General features: G+C 35.9%; 1 protein-coding gene across 2 annotated transcripts in view; it reads left to right on the forward strand.

Annotated features, from left to right (window-relative positions):
- The window catches only part of STT3B (STT3 oligosaccharyltransferase complex catalytic subunit B), an 82,375-nt gene that overhangs the window by 45,925 nt on the left and 14,531 nt on the right, over window positions 1-21,919 (forward strand). For both annotated transcript variants that reach the window (XM_072940915.1, XM_072940916.1), the window contains exons 4-9: window positions 7,980-8,045; window positions 9,630-9,729; window positions 17,510-17,608; window positions 19,039-19,185; window positions 19,857-19,905; window positions 21,310-21,464. In XM_072940915.1, the coding sequence (XP_072797016.1) occupies window positions 7,980-8,045; window positions 9,630-9,729; window positions 17,510-17,608; window positions 19,039-19,185; window positions 19,857-19,905; window positions 21,310-21,464 (616 nt within the window). The remainder of the gene's footprint in view (window positions 1-7,979; window positions 8,046-9,629; window positions 9,730-17,509; window positions 17,609-19,038; window positions 19,186-19,856; window positions 19,906-21,309; window positions 21,465-21,919) is intronic.

The raw sequence follows: 21,919 nt of genomic DNA on the forward strand, positions 1-21,919 counted from the left end.
GCTTACATTGCCCGTTTGTCTTGCATGCTTCTTCTTTTTCCATTGGAACCTCTAGCATATTAATCCTAGTTTTAAATTCCTGGTCTGATCATTTCCGCATCCCCACCTTTTGGTATCCCTCGCAGTATTTTCTTCATAGCTAGACATGATACACTAGGTAAAATAAATTGCTGTAAATAACAGCGATAGTAATTGCTAGTAATATGGAGGTACGGTATAGTCCTGTGATTAGGTCTGAGCCTTTTAGGACATTGGACTGTGAACTTTACAAGTGTTTCTTTTTTTCCCTCCCTGTTTTGGTAGGAGAGGCTGGCTAGAGCTGCCTGGAGTTGTGTACTTCCCTTTCTCAGGTCACCTGGGCTCTGCTAACACCCCAGCCCTGCAGCCTAGGCTCTGGTAGATAGTTCCTCCTGAGGGTGGGCCTCGTTGAGAACAGGATGCTTTGGCATTTTCAGAATGGTTCCCGTTCCCTTCCTGTGCCAGAAGCAACAAAGGGATTTCCCCCCCCTGTATTTACTGTGAGAATCTGGTCAAGATCCTGGAGGCAAATTCCACATAGTTGTGGGTGCCTCCACAGGACCAGCCCATCCTGGAGCTTTTAGGTCTCCACACTGAGTTGTCCATGCTGAGCGTCCAGCCATTCCTTCAGGTTCTCCTATCCACCTCCCTGCCCCCAGCTGTCTGCACCATTGACTCCTGCATGCGCGTCACTCCGTTGTTGAGGGCAGCAGTTGTCCTGTGTCATTCCCTCACTTGTAGATCCAGGAGGAGTTGCTGCTTTTTCAAGTCTCTTCAGCTTTTTGCTTATTAGACTGAGTGGTGCCTTACATGTGGAACCAGAAACCAGAAATGTAGAACCAGAAACCAGAATTCTATTGCCAGGTTATTTAAACTTAGCTGAAGTTTTATTACAGGGAAAAGGGTACTATTTAGTACTGTCTTCAAGTTAAACTTTTCGTATATTTGTTTGTTTATTGTTTTAGCCTATGCTTATACTATTTCAATGTTGGAAATTGCCCAAAATTTTTATGTATGAACACTGTTTTACATGTTACCCGTATTTTTAGGTAGCTAATTGAATTGCAGTATTGTTTTAATTATTTTACGTCTTTTAAAGCTCCTTAGCTTGTGGCTATTTATGCTTTGTCAAGGAATTCCAGAGAAGAATTGTTGTAGTCAGTCCCTATAGACAGTTGCTTGATCTTGAGTTTGAGAGAGAAGAAAGAACAGCAGCCGTGGAGATGACAGTGCTGACAAGCAGTAGGGTGCTGCTAATGTTGCTGTATTTACCCAAAAGTGTTTTCAAACAACTGAGGAAAAAACCTTAAGATTTTTAACATCTTTGAGATCATTTCACTAACACACAATATATTTTTTAAATTATTATTTTTTTTAAATACGAGGGAGGTAATTAGGTTTATTTATTTCTTTATTTACTTTGATGGAGGTGCTGGGGATTGAACCCAGGACCTCGTGCGTGCTAAGCAGGCACTCTGCCACTGAGCTATACCCTCCCCCTCAACAATATTTAAATTATATGTTAAATGTATATCTTGACAATATATATGGATGGATGGATAGATCTTGACAATATAATGACAAATGGAAAAATAAAAGTTGAAGTAATTTTACATATAGTAAAATTACATATGGTAATTTTAAATAGTACAACCCGTGTGTATTGTTTGTTTATACCTATTTATGATGAAAGTATAAAAATACAGCATGTATCCATCATATATACCAACTTCATAATAGCGGTTATTCCAGAGTATAGGTGAGTGATATTGAGGAAACAGGTTATGAAGGGAGGTTCAACTATGTCAGTAAAAAAGAAATTTTTTAGTAAAATCAGCCAAAGTAAATATGGTATTATATTTGCATTTGGGAGTCTGGACGGCTTTTATTTTCTATTCTTCTGTATGTTTGAAACGTTTTGTAATAAATTTAAAAATAATATATTCTATATGTTGGAAATTTAGAAACAGAAAACTAATGTAAATAAACCATTACCCTGGTATTACTACCATTTGCATTTTGTCATATTTTTAGAAGTTTTTTATGAAACACAGAAATGGTATTGTGTATGTAGTTTTGTATTCTTTATTTTCTTTTTACATGTTATGAGTCTGAACCATTGTAGGAGTGCCTTAACTGGCATGTTAATTACCATTCAGTGTTTAAAAAATTAACTTGAATGAATTGAGACAAAATTCATGTAACATAAATTCACTATTTTAACCATTTTAAAGTGAACAATTCAGTGGGTTTTATTATCTTCTGTTTACTCACAAAACATTTTATCATCCCCCAAAGAAACTTTGTACCTCCCAATTCCTCCCTTCCTACATTAACTTACTTTCTGTTTGAAGACTCACCTATTCTGGTAAATAAAACCTACATAAAAAATGTCACCTTTTATGTACGGACACTGAGTTATTTTCATGTGTTGACTGTTACGAATAATGATGCAAACAACACTGTGTACAAGTTTTTGTGTGGACTTTCTTCAAGACCTTGCTTTCAGTTCTTTTGAGTATATACCCAGAATGAAATTGGCAGATCATATGGTAATTCTATTTTTAATTTTTTGAGGAACCACCATACAGTTTTCTGCAGCAGCTGTACTGTTTTACATTCCTATGAACAGTACACAGGATTCTGATTTCTTCACATCCACACCAGCACTTGTTTGTTTTGGATAGTAAGCTGTCTTAATATATTTGAGATGGTATCTGATTATAGTTTTGATTTTCATTTCATGAATGATCAGTGATGTTAGGCATCTTTTTTTGTAGTTATTGGCCATTTGTATATCTCTGGAGAAATGTTTACTCAAGTCCCTTGCTCATTTTTCTTTTTAAAGCTTAATTTTTTTTTCTTTTGGGCCAGGAGGGAGGTAATTAGGTTTATTATTTATTTTTAGGGGAGATACTGGGGATTGAACCCAGGACCTCTTGCATGGCAAGCAGGCAGTCTTCCACTTGAGCTGTACCCTCCCTTCCTTGCTCAGTTTTGAATTGGATTGTTTGGGGTTTTTGTTGATGAGTTTTAGGAGTTCTCAGTATATTGTCAATATTAATCCTTTATGAGATATATGATTTGCAGATGTTTTCTCCTGTTCTGTGGATTGCCTTTTTTACTCTGTTGATATTGAATTTAATTCACAAAATTTTAAGTTTTTCATGAAGTCAAATTTGTCTGGTTTTTCTTTTGTTGCTATGCCATATCTAATGTCATGAAACTTTTGCCCTATGTTTTCTTCTAAGTGTTTTATAGTTTTAGATCTTCCATTTAGGTCTATTTGAGTTAGTTTTTGTATATGCTGTTAGGTAAGAGTCCAACTTACTATTTTGCACATTAATGTCCAGTTTCTCCAGCACCGTTTGTTGAAGAGACTGTCCTTTCTCCGTTGAAAGGACTTGGCACCCTTGTTGAGAATCATTTGACCGTATATGCAAAGGTTTATTTCTGGGTTCTTTATTTGGTTCCATTGGTCTATATGTATGTTTTCATGCCGCCGCCACCACACTGTTTTGATTATTGCAGCTTTGTAGTAAGTTTTAAAATTGGGAAGTTTTTATTTTCCAGCTTTCTTGTTCTTTTGGGGGATTCTTTAGGGTATCGGGGGTCCCTTGAGGTTCCATATGAATTTTAGGATGGGGTTTTTACTTCGGCAAAAAAAAATAAAACATTGAATTTTGATATTGGGTTGCAAAATGTGACTGTAGATCAGTTTGGATAGTATTGTCATCTCCCAGTCCATCAGTGACCATAGGATGTTTGCATTTATTCATGTTTTCTTTATTGTCAGCAGTATTTTGTAATTTTCATTATACAAGTCTTTTACTTCATTACCTTGTAAGTTAAGTTGTCAGTATTTTATTTTTGATGCTATTATCATTGCAAATTTTTTGGTAATTTCCTTTCTGGATTTTTCATAATTAGTGTATAAAAATGCAACTGTGTTGTCTTTTGTATCTTGCTATTTTGCTGAATTCATTTACTGGCTCTAAGAGATTTTTTGTGTGTGGAATCTAGGACCTTCTACGTATGACATCATACCTGCAAGCAGTGGTGATTTTGCTTCTTCCTTTCCAATTCGGATGCCTTTTATTCTTACTCAATTGGCTCTGGCTAGAACTTCAAGTACTATGTTGAATAGAGGTAGTGAAAGTGGGCGTCCTTGCCTTGTTCCTGACTGTTGAGGAAGAACTTCCGTCTTCCACCACTGAATACATTTGTTGTGGGTTTTTCATACATGGCTTCTGTTGATTAACATTTGATACATGTTATTTAAGTATGTAACATTTTTATATTTTATGTTAGTATGTAGTATTTTATATATTGTTATTTATCTATTTTTATACACATTTCTTAGTTGGATGAAGGTATTTCTCTAATAGACCCCTCAAGAAAGGCACATGAGTACAATACTCCTCAAGTTCTTGCATGTTTAAATCTTTCTGTAGCCTCATACTTGAGAGTTCGGCTAGATAAAAAGGTCTAGGTCATTTGTTCTTTATTTGAATTCTTGACGTTGTTGTACTACCATCATTTTATTTGCTTGTTACTGTCAAGAACCTAATTTAATGTGTTTCATAAGAAATGTGAGCTTTTTTTCTGAAGTAATAGTGAGTTATTTCCCTATAGATTGAAGTCTAATAAATTCCTAGGGTATGTCCCCAAGTTGACCCTTCTGGTAATAGTGACCTTTTCGAACATGTTGATTGACATTTTTATTTCTGGAAAGTTGTCTTTGATTATAGTTTCAAATATTAGTTTGTTTCTCTGTTCTGTTTTTCTTGAATCTTTTTCCTCTTTGTTTGAATTCCGGCTCTATCACTAAGGACTGTATAAACCTACCCCATGTCTATTTCATCAGCTGTAAAATAGAAGTCATAATAGTGCTAACCTCATATGGTTTAAGTAATAAGTTAATGCTTGTAAAGGTATAGAACATTGTAGGAACACAGAAAGTGATGAATGCATGTTTATTATTGCTTCTGTTGTTACCAGCACCAAAAACAGAGCTAATGCAGATAAAATAGTACTTAGAACAATGCTTATTACCATGTTGCCTCCTGTAGTTTTTTTTTTTTTCTTGTGCCTTTGTAGTCAGTCCTCTCCTTAACTCATTTTACTGGCAACCACAGATCTGCTTTCTGTCTTTATATCTTTGGATGTTTCTTTTCCAGAAAACCATATTACAGGTAGTATGGGGTGACCCTTTGTGTCTGACTTGACTTCACTTAGTGTATTATTTTTGAGAGTCACGTGTTGTCACATGTTTTAGTAGTTGGTTACATGTTCCTGCTGATTAATTCTGTTGTATGGATGTTCTATGCTTTGTTTTCTGGCTTTTGGCAATTACAAGTAAAGAGGCTATAAATATGTGCTTGCAGTTCTTCATATGGACGTACATTAGTCTTCCTCCTGCATAAATGCCTAGGCGTGGGGGTGCTGCTTTTATAACAAGTACATGTTTAATTTTATAAAAAGCTGCCAAATGGTTTTGCAAAGTGATTGTCGTTTTGCGTTCCCTCCACCAAAGTAGGAAGAGTTGCATTTATCTACTTTGTTGTATCACTAGCACATAGTTTGTTCATGTTTTTAAAATTCAGCCATTCTAGTAGGTATATAGAAGTCTCTCGTGGTTTTAACTTGCTTTTCTTTAGTGACTAGTTTTGATTATCTTTTCATGTGCTTATATCCCGAAGCTGCTCTTCTGTGGTGAAATGTCTGTTGAGACCCTTTGCCCGTGTTTTGGTTTGGTGGTTTGGTTTTTTATTACTGAATTATGAGTTCACTGTATATTCTGGAAGTAAGTCCTTTATCAGATATTTTACCTTCTCTCCCAGTCTGTGGCTTGTCTTTTAATTATTTTAACAATATCTAAGAAATTTTTAATTTTGATGAAGTCCAATTTATCATGTTTTTCTTTTACGAATCTTTCTTTTGGTGTGTCATCTAAGAAATCTTTGCCTACTCCAAAGTCACATTTTCTCATGTGTTTACTTCTAGAAATTTTAGAAAATTTAGATTTTGCATTAAGATATGTTATCCATTTCACGTTGATTGTGGTCTGTGGTACAAGAAAAGGGCTGAGGTTCTCTTTTACGGGAATGTTGATATCCCATTGTTCGAAAATCATTGTTGAAGTGACTCCTTTCTCCGCTGAATTACTCAACTTGGTAGCCTTGTCAGAATAGGTTGCTAGATGTGTGAGTCTATTTTGGCATTCTTCTGTTTTATTGAGATCTCTGTGTATCTATCCTTAGACAGTACACCATGTTGTCTTGAAATCAGGAAGCATGGGTGATTTAACTTGTTCTCTTTTTTGGAATTGCTTTGGCTCTTCTTAGTCCTTTGCTTCATGTAAATTTTAGAATTGGCTTATCAACATCTACCCAAGCCAGCTGAGATTTTTATGAGAAGTACATTAAATCTACAGACAGTTTGTATAGAGTTGTTATCTTAATATGAAGTCTTCTGATCCATGAATGTGGTCTGTCTTTTCATTATTTGGGTCTTCATTTATTTCTCTCAGTTTCTACTTTGATTTTTCTAGATTATTGAGTTAGTCATTTGCGATCATCTCTTTCTAATACAAGCACATAAAGGTATAGGTTACCCTCAAGCACAATTTTAGCTGCACTGCACAAACTTTTTTGAAAAATAATTTGAGTATCATAAAATTCACCCTTTTGAAGTGTACAGTTTGGTGGCTTTTATAATTATGAATAAAGTTGTAAAATGATTACTGCCTTGGAATCTCACTTTTAAATTTTTCAATATTTTAATAAACTCCCTTCCCTATTCACACTTTAGAATAGGACCCACCTTGTTATTTTACCACAGGTAAACCTTAGCCTTTCTTTCAAAATCAGCGTGGTTTCGGGGAGTAGAGCAGAGTGTATTTTGTCATACACGTATACTAAAATATTGCATGCAAAGCAGTCTTTCATAGTCTAATAGAAGTCAGTCTCATACATCTGTTAAGTGGTGGGTGTCACCTGTATTTGTTTTAGTGTGCTAATAGAAGCCCATTTTAAAAGTAAAGAATTCCGTGAAATAAGCTCTGTAAAATACTGTTAAGTTTGAATTTCCTATCAGTACATGGAAGTAACTCTCGTAATACAGAATTGCTTGTAATGGGATTTACGTCTGTCATTTCTTTAGTACACTCACTGGATTCATCTTAAACATGACCCTTTGCTCTTGGCATAAGTATTTAGAGCTTCTATTTCTAACATTTTGAATTCTGTTTTCTGAAGACGCTAATATATTTTGCTTTTACAGACGAACATATAAACTCTTATCTGGGAATTATTTCTTGATTAGTATTTTAAGACAATAGAGATTTGTCAACTTTCTGAACCTTCATTTATTGCAAATTGTCTTTCCAGTTCAGAATAATTGAGAGTTTTACTGATATATCATTAGGTCTTCTAGAAATTAAGAATATAAATTTATTGACAGTATTGATTGTGATATCTGAAAATTTCTAGATGATTATAAGTTTTCAAAAATGGATACTCAGAATTATATATGAGTTATAGATGATCACATTCAAATGAAGAAAAACTGCAGATTAAAGCGTTATGTCTAAGTAAACCAGTTATATGAAAATGTCGATTTACTTAACACATTGATTCTTAAAAATCTCAACTTGTTGATATTAATCATTTTAAGATAGAAAATACAACAAATGGAAAAATATAATGTGTTCCTTTTGAGATGATTCATTTTACTAAAGACTACACAGCTACAAAGAGCTGTTCCTAAAATGCCTGGCTACTCTCAGTGTTATAAATGTGTGTATTAAGTGGATTCAAAAATCTGTGTAACCTCAGAACTTTTTTTTTTAAATAATCTTCACTTTTTGTAATACAAGTTTACTAAACATTTACCATTTTTTCATTCAGCAAAACATTTATAAACATTTTTATTATATCAGATGCTTGTTTGTTTTTTAGGTAAAATCTGTAAAAACTGGGTCAGTGTTTTGGACAATGTGCTGCTGCTTGTCGTATTTCTATATGGTAAGATTTCCTATTTGAAGCCCCCTGAGGTCTAACAGGTGTGTGGCAGCTGGACCGACTCCTGCTCTCCGTCATTCTCTCTCAGCCAGGGCTGCTTCTCCACTCCCTTTCTCCTGCCGTCTTCACCAGCTTAATTTTTGCGAAACGTATTCTTTAATTACTGCCCCTCCCTTTCGTTGTATGGACTTTGTTTTAGTGGGGAGGGCTATACTTAACCCCTCAAATAGAATGTTTGCAGCAAGTGAAACAAAAAATTTTCAAATGACAGCTCTTCCCAAATAATGGTCCCATTCTCTAGGTTAACCTGTAAACAACGTACGTAATTTTTCAACAGATTACTGAAGATCGGGGTCCAGTGTTACCTCTTGAATCTCCTGCATTTCTTTTCCACAGCACAGCCTATTTAGTAGTCTTGTGCTGAAAATTAATGATAAGCTTAGGTAACTGTGTTTTGTTTTTTAAACAGACATCATGGGATTTGTGCATCCAGATGATCCGTGCCCCTTTTAAAGCAGTTGAAGGTTAGGGCACATGCTGTGCAGTTGTACGCAATAACAGCAAACCCTTCTCTTTCAAGTTTAGACCTAAATTTTGGGAAGAACCAGAAGTCCTTCAGTTAGGCCTGAAGTTCAATCGGAATAATGTTTTTGGTGAAAAATAGCATGTAACTGAAGCAGTAAAACTGATGTTGTTATGTGAATTGTAAACTGAAGACACTTTCTTAAAGTGGTTCTGAGATATTTTAGACAGGGGCAGCATTGTTAGAATATGTGTATTAGCACACAGTCTCCATGGTTCTTTGAAGCTTTTAGTTATTAGAGCACATGGAAAAACTTTGATCTTGACAGACCTTTTGCATATTACTGAGTGTACTTAAAAAGTAATAAATTCTATTGGTAAATTCTGTTGGTTTGAAATAAACATAATCTTTAGAGTCTTTATTGACTTAGACTAGAACATACCTGATTTTCTGATAATAGAATTATAACTTTGTGATATAGGCTAAACATTAAAAATGGGATCTTGATTTGTAATCCATTGGTAGGAAGTAATTTATACCTTAAATAACACCTTTTATTTTGAGGCTCTCGAAGCATATCCAGATCATCTGAGTATTCCTTTTAGTGGAGTTGACGGATGCTAATATCCATTGTTCTTATTCTCAGTGAAGTTTCTTGCAATGTGTTTATCATCAAAAATGGGGGGAGTAGAAGCTTTTTTTTCTTTTAAAAATTTGTGATATATATTCTTAAAGTGTGTATCTCCATGACAGTCTTTTCATTGCCAATTCACAAATTATAATGTTCTCAGTGTTCTTGATAAGTTTAATTTGACCATTTCTCCAGTGAATGTAGAAAAGCATATAGGATTTATGGGATTGTATTAATTTTAAGTATCAATAAAAATAAAGGAATAGGTTATTTGCAGGTTATATAAATCCATTTTTAGGTATCTCTCAGAATTGCAGAAAATAATCCTAGTGTTTATATTTGTTTATTATGTTTAGATTAACATGAAAAAAACTTAACCTGTTTTAAAAAGCAAATATGTAAATGATTTAACTTAGAATTTCTTTACTCATAGGTCTCTGCTTGGGGTGGTTATGTGTTTATTATCAACCTTATTCCACTACATGTATTTGTGTTATTACTAATGCAGAGATACAGCAAGAGAGTCTATATAGGTAAGTAGCTTGATTTTGATACTTGTCAGCTTCTAAGAGGTGTTTCATATACATTCTTTTCATTGAACAGACATTCCTGTTTTGGCCAGTACTACCCTTCAGGAGGTGAAAATAATTTTACATTTATTTTGCATTCTGTATTAATAAGAAGAGTCAGGCGTTTTTACCTAAGTTGTTAGCAACTTCCCTTTGACGAGTTTTTGTTTTGTTTTGTTTGTAGGAATTAGTGTAGACTTGTCAACCATTTTTTCTTTAAACTTAGGGGAATGGACATTCACATATACGCGTTATTCAGATTCATCTTAATGTCAGATATTGAGCATTCTTTATGGTTTAATAAACTTTTGAAAGTTCTTTCTGTATAGTATACAACAGATTGTCTTTACTCCATTTGGGCTGCTGTAATAAAACACCACAGACTGGGTAGTTTATAAACAACAGAAATGTGTTTTCTCACAGTTTTGGAGGCTAGGAAGTCCAAGATCAAGGCACCAGAATGGTCACATTCTTATTTGGGCACTTTTCCTGGTTCATAGCTAGTACCTTCTTTATCCCCACATGGTGGAAGGGATGAGCAAGCTCTCTGGGGCCCCTTTTTAAAGGATGCTGATGCCTGAAGCCCTCATTACCTCATCACCTCCCGAAGGCCTCCTCCTAATACCATTTCCTAGGGCATTAGGTTTTCTACAGTATGAATTTGAGGGAGACACAGACATTCAGATCACAGCATAGACTGAGTCTTTTCTCTGCAGAATTTTAATTTGCTGTACAGGTTTTAAAACACATCTTTTGAGTAAGATGCTTAGCAATAGGTGGTGTCTCAAATCTTAGAGCTCATTTTCCATGCTAGAGACAGAGCTTTTATAGATTCAATTAATCAGAGAGAAGTTGTGATCTGAAATCAATATTTTAGTAAAGTAATACAATTCCATAATAATAATGTTGTTGGAAAGCAGTAACAGAAAGACATGAAGCTTATTTACTTGATTAAAAAACAGTAGTTTGGCAGTTCCTCAAAACCTTAAATCATAGAGTTACTGCATACAATTAAACTCCTAGTTACGTACTCTAGAGAATTGAAAATGTGTATTTACACAAAAACTTACGTTAACAGCAGCATTCACTATTCATAATAGCCAAAAAGTGAAGACAGCCCGATGTCCATCAGCTGACGAATGGATGAAGTGTGGTATATGCACACAATGGAGCATTATTCAGCAATAAAAAGGAAGGAAGTTCTGATGCATACTATATCGTGAGCCTTGAAAACATTATGCCAGACATAAAAGGACATATGTTGTAGGATTCTTTCTGTATAAAATACCCAGAGAAGGCAAATCCATAAAGGCAGCAAGCAGATAGGAGACAGAAAGCAGATTTAATGATTGCCAGGGGTTTGGGGAGTAGAGGGATTGCTAATGAGTGTAGGGTTCCTTTTGGGGGTGAGGAAATGTTCTGGAATTAGTGGTGATAGTGCTATCCACAACTTTGTGAATTTAATAAAAATAAATAAATTCAGTGGTGCATTTTGAAAGGGCGGATGTTTTCAGTGTTGATTATATCAATTAAAACCAAAAATTTGTAGTATATAAATTACACTTACAGCCATTTCAGCATACTTTATAACAATCACCACTGAAATAGCACGTATGTATACATCAAGTTCATATACACCACAGACTCTCCTAACTTCTTGTATTTTAACTCACTTAATCTTCATAATCACATTGTGAGGGTAGATAGTGTTACTACCCTCATGTTAGGGATGAGGAAACAAGAGAAGACATAATCTGCTCAAGATCGTGTAGCTAATAATAGAGCTGATGCCTGAACTTAGATGTTTTGGCTCCATAGCCCATGATGCAAAAAGTTACTGTAACTTGTATGCCTGCCATATAAACAGATACCTTACTGTTGAAATACAGCAACCTGTGATGCCTCTTTAACCTGAAAACACTGTAAATAATCATTGGGACCCAGAAAAGAAGATGACAGATTAAACAGTAGCTCTTGGCTTTTTGTTTTGAAACTGTTACAAAGGGAAAAAAATTTTAAAGTTAATTGATTATGGGGAGGAACTAAGAGTTTCTTTGTTTAATTTTAAAAATTTGGGGTCCAGAAGATGTAATGTTAGGGAGAAGATTGAAGGATAGACTTTTGTGGAATGCCCCTAAATCAGGCAGAAGAAGAACTAAAGGAGAGTCACAAGTGACTGGATAAATCCACTGTTAGAGAGGTCAAATGGGAGTATTTTCTTCCTAAAGTTTAAAACATGAACAGTGACCAGCTCCTTGAGTGTTAGCACTAAGATCTAGGAAGTTGACCATAGAGAGAAGACTTGCAGTTGGTGAGTAGATTTGTCTCATCACTTTAGAAAAGCGTACAGTTAATACTACTTTGGTTGGCTTTTGAGAAAATAAGAACTATTAGACCTTTTCAGAGAGTGGAAAAATAAAACGGGTTAGGGATGCTGTGGATGTGTATTCAGGCAGATCAGTAAATATCCTATGTAATTTTGTAGTGTACAGATTGTCCACCCCACCCTCCATGTTTCTGTTTAGTTATCAAGGGGCACCATCTAATACTTTTAAATTATATTTCTCTGTTGTTTCTTTCTGCGATACTATCCTTGATTTCGTTTTAGGTATCAGTGTGAAATATATTTGCTATTTTTAAAAGTTGCAATTAAGTGTCTCTCCACTCAAGTGTTTTGAAAAGTCACTTCTTGCTGCTTTTACAAATAGAGCTTATAAAATTCTCTGCATAGTTTATGATGAGTAAAATTCCCTACGTAGTTTATAATGAGCAGCGTCCTTGAAGAAGAAAAATTCTTTTTCTCATTGTGCATATCTGTTAAGTTAGTCATTCTGTTTTCTCTCTGCTGGTCAAGAAGAATCCTTGAGGTTTTTGTTTGTTTGTGGGGGGGCAGTTACAAGCTTTAATTCATGTAAGTTCCTTACTATTTTTCACCCTGCTTACTTACCAAGGTTCACAGGAATCAAATGGTAATGTACCTTTATTAATCAAAGGCTTCAACAGTCTTACATGCCTTTAATCATATTTATTAATAATAAAGCAAAATTGAATTTAAAGTATTTCCTTACTATGCTTAGTACTATTTTGGCTGAGAGAGAAAGGGGTTGGCAAAGGAATATGAACCGGGAGATAAAGCAAACAGCAGCTTAGAAATCCTAAAGTGGATCACAGTTAACGGAAATGTGATACTCACACAACTTTTTCTAACCTTATGTAAGTAGAAGGAAGTACAGCAGTCATTGAAAAGCATGAAGGGTCCCGTCAGCATAAATTATGATACTTTGTCAGGGACAGAGAAGGTACTTAAAGGTTAGCTTGGGGAACAGCAGAAGCTCCTTGAAAACAGAATTTCTATGGAACTCGAATCAGACGTTTTATTTTATAGAACAGTTGATCTGTGCACCTTAAGTCAATGACAGTGGTTTATTTCTTCTCTGTATCAGTCTGGTCCCACCCCATACCCTTGGTGGAGGGAAAATAAGTAAGAGTGAGAAGATGTTTAGGTTCCAATCCTGGAGAGTACTCAGACAGTAATCAAACAGAACAACAGACCTTGTATATGACTTCCTAATGGTGATTTTTGGGGAATTCTGTCACATGGGAAGTGTGAGGTGCAGTAGTGAGTGCCAGTAACTGTACTTCCACAGGATGGCAGTGTGGTAACGTTTTCATGATGTAATAAGTGATTTACAACATTATTGGTGTTGTCCACTTTCTTAGAGCTCACTACTTTGGTGGAAAGCTTTCTTCTGGTTTAAAAGGTAGGAAAAGTCAGTTAACATGGATGGGTAGAAGGTTGTAAGAGATGTGGGAGTAGTTTGGTCAAGTTTCATCGAGCGTTCGTAGGAAGAATTGGTGGAGAATGAGTGATGTGTGTTCGTGTTGTTGAGGTCTCCTGGGAACGTGAGGGACTGTGCAGGTGGTGCTGACCGCCCCCTCGGTGCTCCCGTCAGCAAGAGGAGCTCTCTCCCTCTGACTTCCCACGGAGCAGGGCTTTTCCACCAGTGTCGCAGGCAGTTGCTTCCTTGTATGGTGGTTATGTGTGTACATCTCTGGTTTTCTCAGTTAAGTATCCAACTCTTAGAGGATAGGACTGATCTTAATAAGATTTTATATTTTTAGCATGTCTTGACCATAATAGACCTAAAACTTAATATTTGAATGAATTAATTAAAAGAGATGCTATGGTACAGAGACTGGAGAAAAACATGTTTCCACTTTGCAGTGGAGATTGTGTTTATTTTTAAGAACTGAGAGTTACTTCCCTATTTCTTAATGCTCAAGCGTATCTACCTCTTTTCTGTGTTTTAAAGCATGGGTTTGTAAATGGGACTTAAGTTGAGGTATGGAGATGTGTATCTAATGTTACAGGCTCAGGGAGAAGGGCAGTATTAAGCAAGATGGATCTGTGATATTTTACGTTTTGTATTACTCGGCAGGCGATCCTGAATTTAATAGTGTTAAAAAACAAAATTCAGCGGTGTAAACTTTTAAATGTCTAATTGGCTTTATTAACGATTCATGAATTGGGTGGCATCACATCTAGCAAGTAGAAAGGAGCTCCAGAGGGCTGGAGAAGGGGAGAGGTTTTTAAAGGCAAGACAAGGAATTCTTAAATAGAATTTCAGACTTAGGTTACCTACCTGTTGGGGGTGGAGAGGATCTTTGTGGCAGATTACCGTGTCTTTCTTGGGGTGGGGATAGAAAGAATTAGCTCTTTGGTGCTGGCCAAAAAATTCCACACAGATGGGTTAGGATTACATTCCGGGGTGGGCGGGGGGTTAGCTGCGGTTCGGGTTAGGCATTAAGTCCTGACTTTAGCACAAGTGACTCTGTTTTGAGCCTGTCATTTCTTTGTACGTGTGGAAAGGTTCATCTGTGTGTAGAGAGTACCGTGAGAGAAGAGCTACTATCCCCCGTGTAAACATCTCAGTATCAGCGATCAAAACAGGGGAGGCGCGAATCTAGTCCTCTTAAGAGAAAAGAGTTATCTTTGGATTATTGCGTATGTCACATTTATCAACTTTCATGTCATTGGTCCATATTAGTAGGTATAAATGAGGTTTATTTGGATAGAGGAATATTCTTAGGTAAAATATTGTTGAGAACTTGTCAGTTTGTTCAGCTATGTTTGACAGTAACCTGTATTTACAAAGTAATGTTTACAAATCAAAGTCCCACCTGACCTTTTTTGTGTCTCCTGAGATTGAGTTTCTTTTTCTTGAACTCATTTCCATCGCTCTTTATATTAACTTGAACTCTTGCACACCTACTTATGTATAAAGTGTTTTCTTCTTTACTAATGACCATAAATGTCTCAGCAAAATTGCATAAAACTGCTGAAATGAGAATATTCTTCTTCAAGAAGAATATTCTCATTTTGAATATGCCTGGAAATGACCTTGAGCAAATTCCTGAGAGGGAAGCTTCATTGAGCTTCCGAGCAAGTGATGGAATATGATGTGGGTACCCACCATGTATGTGTGTTTGTCCACGCTGCCTCCACGTGATTATTTCTGGAAAATATGACTTAATGGGAAGTAAACGGGCTAGAGACTTTCACTCTTTCCTGGTTTTGTTTTTGTTTTTTTAAATAATGTATTATCTTTACAATTAAGAACAAACCATGGAGACAGATGCAGATTTGTTTGCCTCGCACTGGGATAGAGGGAATGGGGACAACTGCTTAATGAGTGAATGTTGGGTTTTCTTTGGGGGTGATGAAGATGTTTGAGGACTCCAGTCCTCAGTCCTTCAGAGAGGCAGTGGCTGCACAGCGCTGTGAATGTACCAACTGCCCTTAAATTGTTTAGTTTAAAATGATTATATGTGACTTTGACCTCAGTTTTTTAAAAGAGACTTCACTTAGTTGTTCAACGTGTGCCATTTTTCATCTCTAATCCAAATTCTGTGGCAGTGTTTCAGCAGTCAGTGCTCATTTGTGTTTATAGGAAGGAAATCCAGCCTCAGAGGTGACTGGAGTGTTTGGACGTAACTAGGCTTAACTATAATTAAAATACGTACATGACATGAGTCTTTCTCAGGCTTGGCCGTTCTAATTGTGCCTTTGTGTGTTCAGTATTTGTCTGGGGTTTAATTTATCGGCTCTAGGTGTCTAAAAGGCCTGTTGATTGTGGAATCTTAGCTTGTTGTCATTGGAGGGGGCTCTACAAATCTCGTACAAATCCCTCATTCTGTAGTGAGGAAACCAACTTTGTTGTTAAGTAGTGGTTCGAGATCATGTAATGACCTTGTTACCATTTTTTCTCTAATTCTGCCCCTGCAAGTCTTTGAGCGCCTATACACGCTGGTTTGTAAAAAAAAATGTGTTGATGTTAGAAAACCCATCAAAGAAATCGGTTGACAGTTCAAATATATGTGACATAGAATTCTTACTTACATTTACTTAACTTTTTACTGCATTTGTATTCAGGTATCTCATTGAGGGTAATTCTATACCAACATTAATATGCCTGGAAAGTCCGTCATTGGATGGGTTACTTCTCCAGCCTTCTCTCAGCAACCAGGTCTCTGTTAGCTTGAGGTCATCAGAAACTTTACTCACATATGTTGGTCCTTCCTGTTAAATTTACTTGAGCTTCTTACTGTTCTCTAATACTGAGGTCATCTCTCATCAGACAGCCTGGAAGGCAACTTAACAGTTGAATCATTAGCCCATAATTTACCTTCTGTAGATGGGCTTCTTTTTAAAGCAAATAGGCACTCTTCCTCAGCAGAGCGGGGTGAAGCTGCACTGTGTGTCCCACACGGGTGCCTTGCTGTGACAGTGTTCATGCAGTCTTTTTCCTCATAGAGCATTTCACGTGTCAACAGCTAAGTAATGACTGTGCTTCACAAAGTCATGTGAATAAGCTTTATAAATGGGATGGTTTTCACATTAACTTATTTCAGATGAGATTTAACTTCATTTCAAAATGATTTTTGTTTACAGTGATTCCACGTAGTTTCTCCGTAATCAACTTGTCTGTTAGTGATCTGTGAACACCTAAATGCAAAAACAAACCTGTTATACAAATTGTAACCCCTCCCCAATTTGCCTGTACATTTAGGTTGATGTGAGTCAAGAATACTGTAGTATATTCAATGCCAAGAGCAAGCGAATTTTCTTTATTAGACCCCAGTAAATTCAGCGACTAGCCTGTTCCATGGCTTGACTTCTGTATACTTAGTTCTTTTGTTCTTTAATCACAGAAAACTTAGTGGACGGACATAAGGTTTTTTTTCCTAACTGATTAAGCACTGGACAGAAAGTGTTAGGAGACTGAAAGGGGTGTGATGACTTGAGAGCTTTTGAGACGATAGCAGCCATTACATGTGATGATAAGTATTCATTGGGTCATGCAGGCTTTGGATTAATGCCAGTAGGAATGGTGTTTACTTATTGGATTTATATATTTATTACATGGCTTCCTGGGTCACGTCAATAGTTATGAATGACAGACTGAAAAAAAAACCTGATTGCGTTTTGGGGAGAGGAAAACAACACCCGTCTCCTAAGCTGCTCTTGATATTTAAAAAAAAAAAAAGTAGTGAAAGTGGTAGAAAGAATTTCATGGCTTATAATGTATGATTAACCATCAAATATGTTTCAAATAGAATAGATTCTATTCTTAAAATAAGTTTAGCTAAAACATTGCTAAAAGCACATGCTGTGTGTGTATTTATGTTTGAAGTACTTAATGGTGGTAGTAAATTTCCCTTGTTTCCTATTTTGTCTCTGTAGCATATAGCACTTTCTATATTGTGGGCTTAATATTATCCATGCAGATACCCTTTGTGGGATTCCAGCCGATCAGAACAAGTGAACACATGGCAGCTGCAGGTATGAAACATACTTATTTTCTTGCTTCTAAAGAATGTATGGATGTATGACTGGCCAGCCTTCAAGTAAATGAAGGGTTCTTTGGGGGTTTCGTTGTTGTTAATTTTCACACTGGTTCTAAACATCACCGCTATAAAATATGACTGTCATATGGAGTTTATTGAGACTTTCTGATACTGTGTTCCTAAAAGTGCCTGTCTTCCGAGCCACTGCTGTTGTGGAAAGGCAAAACACCCCTTTTTGCAAACACTAAAAAACATTTGCTTTGTATAACCAAATATTAAATAGTGTATCTGTACACTGAGTTCTCATGTCACCAGATTTAGATGGAGCATTTCATTTTTATGTTCCTTACATCTCACTAAAATATTGTGTCTGTAGCTACTAACTGGAATTAATGGCTTTTATATCGATTATAAAGTCATGTAATTCCTCTCCCTAAAGCAGAGAACTTTGATATTATTAATCTGGGTCACAAATAACAAGATATAAAAGGGAGATATGCAAATAAAACTTTATCAGAGATTCTCCACACAAGGCCCATGACATATAGGAAATCCATGGGTGGTTATTTTGTTGGTAACGTTTTATAAAAATCGGTATATTTAACTTTGATATTCTGTAGCCTTTATCACCACATTCTCAGTGAAAATCTTGAACCATCACCCTCCCCCCAAAAAGTTAAGAACCTACACCATATAGCAATTTAAAATCTGTGAAATACTTTTACATACATATTTAATTTAATTTTTATAAAATTAGCAAGTAGTAATCTGAGAGAGAAATGTATACTCAGTTTTTAGTATATAATTGTGTATAACAGTGTCTTTGTAGATTTACAGTCACCGGACTCTTTATGCATATGTGTTATTACATTTCCCAAATTCTAAATCTTTGATAATACTTATTTAATAAACCACTCTAAAATGAACTTTTAAAAATAACCCTTACTACTACGTTTTCTTAAAGAAAAAGCAGTATTCTAAGTGAATTAGCTGTCCCACAGCTGAAAACAATAACCGTGTATCAGGAGTCTTCTGATCCAGGTCATTTGTGTTCTTAAGTAAATCTGAGGATTATTTTTTAATGTTATTTCTTTATTTTCTTATTTTCCTAGAAAACATATTACTAAAATATGGGACAAAGGGTGGAATTTAATGTACTAAATAGGCTCCAGTTATTGAAATGAGATGTTTCTTCCCCAGTCCATATACGGGGAGTCTGGTTATTTTGGGAAAAAAATGCGTAACAGGATTTTTTAGATGTGTTAACTGGTTACCTGTCATCTGTCGAAGGAAATGTCAGGTCAGATGACAAGTCTCTGAGCGAGCGTCACAGGGTCTTCTAAGACGGCCTTCCAGATTAGCGTTTCACAGCGTCCTTGAAAAAGCGCCTTGTTGATTACTTACGCGAACCTTCTCTGTAACCAGGTGTCTTTGCGCTGCTGCAAGCCTATGCCTTCTTGCAGTATCTGAGAGACCGATTAACAAAGCAGGAGTTCCAGACCCTGTTCTTCCTGGGAGTCTCGCTAGCTGCCGGCGCTGTGTTCCTCAGTGTCATCTATTTGACTTACACAGGTAGGTGTTACTGCCTGTAGGGTGTGCGCCTTGTCGCTAGGTCTTGCAGAAGCTAACTCCTTTACACGTTTTGTACCTGTGCCGCGTATCCTGGTAGGTCAGATACTGCGGTTGTATTCTTTACAAGCTGTAAAAATAATAGTCAATGGTTCTAAAATCTGAATGGCACTACAAATTTTGGGGGGGTTTTGACAGTAAATTCTTTTTAAAGGTATTCCGTCTGTCAGATTAATGTACCAGCCTTGCTCATAAAATCATGAATTACTTGACAGAAGTAAAAGACATTTAAAATCATCTTTGTGATTTATCTAAATTTGGCTTACTGAACACCTCTCCCTTTTTAAAATTCTCTAATGCTATCTTAATGTCTTAGCTTTAGTTGACTAGTGAAATAAAAGTTTAAGAGACAGTTCGAAAACTCTCTACAGTTTTATTTATCAACTTGTTACATTTCTCTGGAAGTGTAATGTCCATGGATTTTTTTTATTTGAGCTCTAACCTTATTTTATCTGACTGCCAGCTGTGTGAAATATGTTGTTACCTGTAACAGAAAACTGAAATTCTTTTGGTATTGGCTTAAAGTTATCCATAATAAACAGTAAACATAAAGCCAATAAAATAAACACAAACAATGAAAAGGCATTAATTTCCTCTACATTTTTCCTTCCAAGGTTACATTGCGCCATGGAGTGGAAGGTTTTACTCCTTGTGGGACACTGGGTAAGCGCCGATCAGTTATTTGACTTCGTGTTACATAAAATACTCTTTTTTCCCCTGTTCTTTATTGTCAGTATCTCTCTGAATACTTGTGCAACACTTCTAAAGTATCTAGCTACATACTAGTTTAGTAAATGTATTTTGTCTGTTATTGTACCTGTTTGGAATATACCTTTAGTGTGATATGTTAAGTTACATATTTCTGTTCTGCATGGGCAGATAAAAAAATTTTGTTTGCTAAAACATTTCAGGCAATGTTTGTCCCACTTTAATGATTGATTTTTGTTTTTACCAGTGTATTCAGAGTTTCCATCTCTCAGTAATACTTAATTTTTAATCGTTAAGGGTAGATGCTGTGTTATAAACCTATCTGCCATAGATATGAAGAAAAATTTAACTTTGTTTCTAATACCATGTTATCTAAATTTCTTGATCTTTTTAATCTATAAAATAGACTAGAGAATATTGGTTGGGCTTCTAAGAGTGCTATTATAAAATGAATGAATAAAAAAATTTTAGTAAAAATAATCAGATAGCTAGTTCAGTAAGACTTCTTATCTCTAAAAATGTTTTCCTGGGGATAAGAAGAGGTTCACTGATAATTTACCCCTCTGCTCTGCCCTTGCTATTCTGTCTTCTTTGTTTCTCCCCATGGGGCTCAATAGAAAACCTGCCACGACTTACTGAACAGGACTGCCTTTTAATGTGATACCAAACAGACTGCTGCCCAGGTCTACTAGGGGCATGAGCAGATATGTGTGAATGACTGACGCTGACATTTACATACATAATTCAAGAGAGCAGCCTGCAGATCACCGGAGAGTTTAAGGGAAACGCTGGGTGTAGACAATTACTCTGATTAGGTTAATATCCTGGGTTAAATGTTTTGTCGCTCTTACCTACTCTTGCTTTCAAACTTTGACCACTTTGGAATCTCAGGGCATTTCCGGAAAAATTTGTCCTGTCCTTTCCACTTCCCTCACCAGCCTGTATGCCATCTCCTTGTTAAGAAAGGTGCTGTGGCAATATATCTTTTCGGATAAGATATTTCTGCTGCTAATAAGTCCAAAAGGTAATGGAACTCATTTATGCAATCTTAGGAGGAGCTAAGTTAAACTGCAAAACAGATTCCTATTTGAGCAAAGATTTTTGTGTTAGAAGTCAGAGTCAACACTTCTATAACTGGCCTTAGATAGTTCTCCCAATTTTAGGAACGGCCTGTTGGTTTAGTTTGATCAACATGTACCAGATTTATTTCCAATACAGCAGGTTACACTGGAATTTACTTTTAAGCAAGAAGGGGGTAGGGAATAGGAACCATATCTGCAGTCAAAGAAAATGTATTCATCTGAAAGGAGTTCCTGTTTTATCATTTAATTTTAAATAATGTTAACTTTTTAATACCAGGTATGCAAAAATACACATTCCCATCATTGCATCAGTGTCTGAGCATCAGCCTACGACTTGGGTGTCTTTCTTCTTTGATCTACATATTCTCGTGTGTACCTTCCCAGCAGGCCTGTGGTTCTGCATTAAAAACATCAACGATGAAAGAGTATTTGGTAAGAGATTGTTAGTAAATACTTCGATTTATTTATTTTTGTTAATGAGATTATTGCTTCACGTTAAAGTTTTGTTTTGTATACATCTTCAAGATAAACTTCCCATCCTTAATTTCCATAAGTGCTTAAGCACAAAAATTTCAGTGAATTTTGTATTAAATATACTCTAATTAAACTTTTAATTTTGGGCTAGGATATAAATTTCTCATTCAGTTTATTATGTTTTCTGAGAGGTTAATATAATCATAGTCTGTGACTGAGAAAGGAAATTGTGACTGTTGACCTTGTAGACTTGGCTTCGTTTTCTTGGTCAGATCTGATTAAGTGGGAAGAAATGTGCAGGGACGTCCATCCACATTTCAGTGCAAAGTACATTTTGTAATAGAGTGAGAATCGCCTTTAAGTAAACACTCTCTTTACTGGCAGATTTGTGTAATTTCCAGCTAACAAGATTT

Source organism: Vicugna pacos, chromosome 17, assembly GCF_048564905.1.
Source record: "Vicugna pacos chromosome 17, VicPac4, whole genome shotgun sequence".
Classification (NCBI taxonomy): Eukaryota; Metazoa; Chordata; class Mammalia; order Artiodactyla; family Camelidae; genus Vicugna; species Vicugna pacos.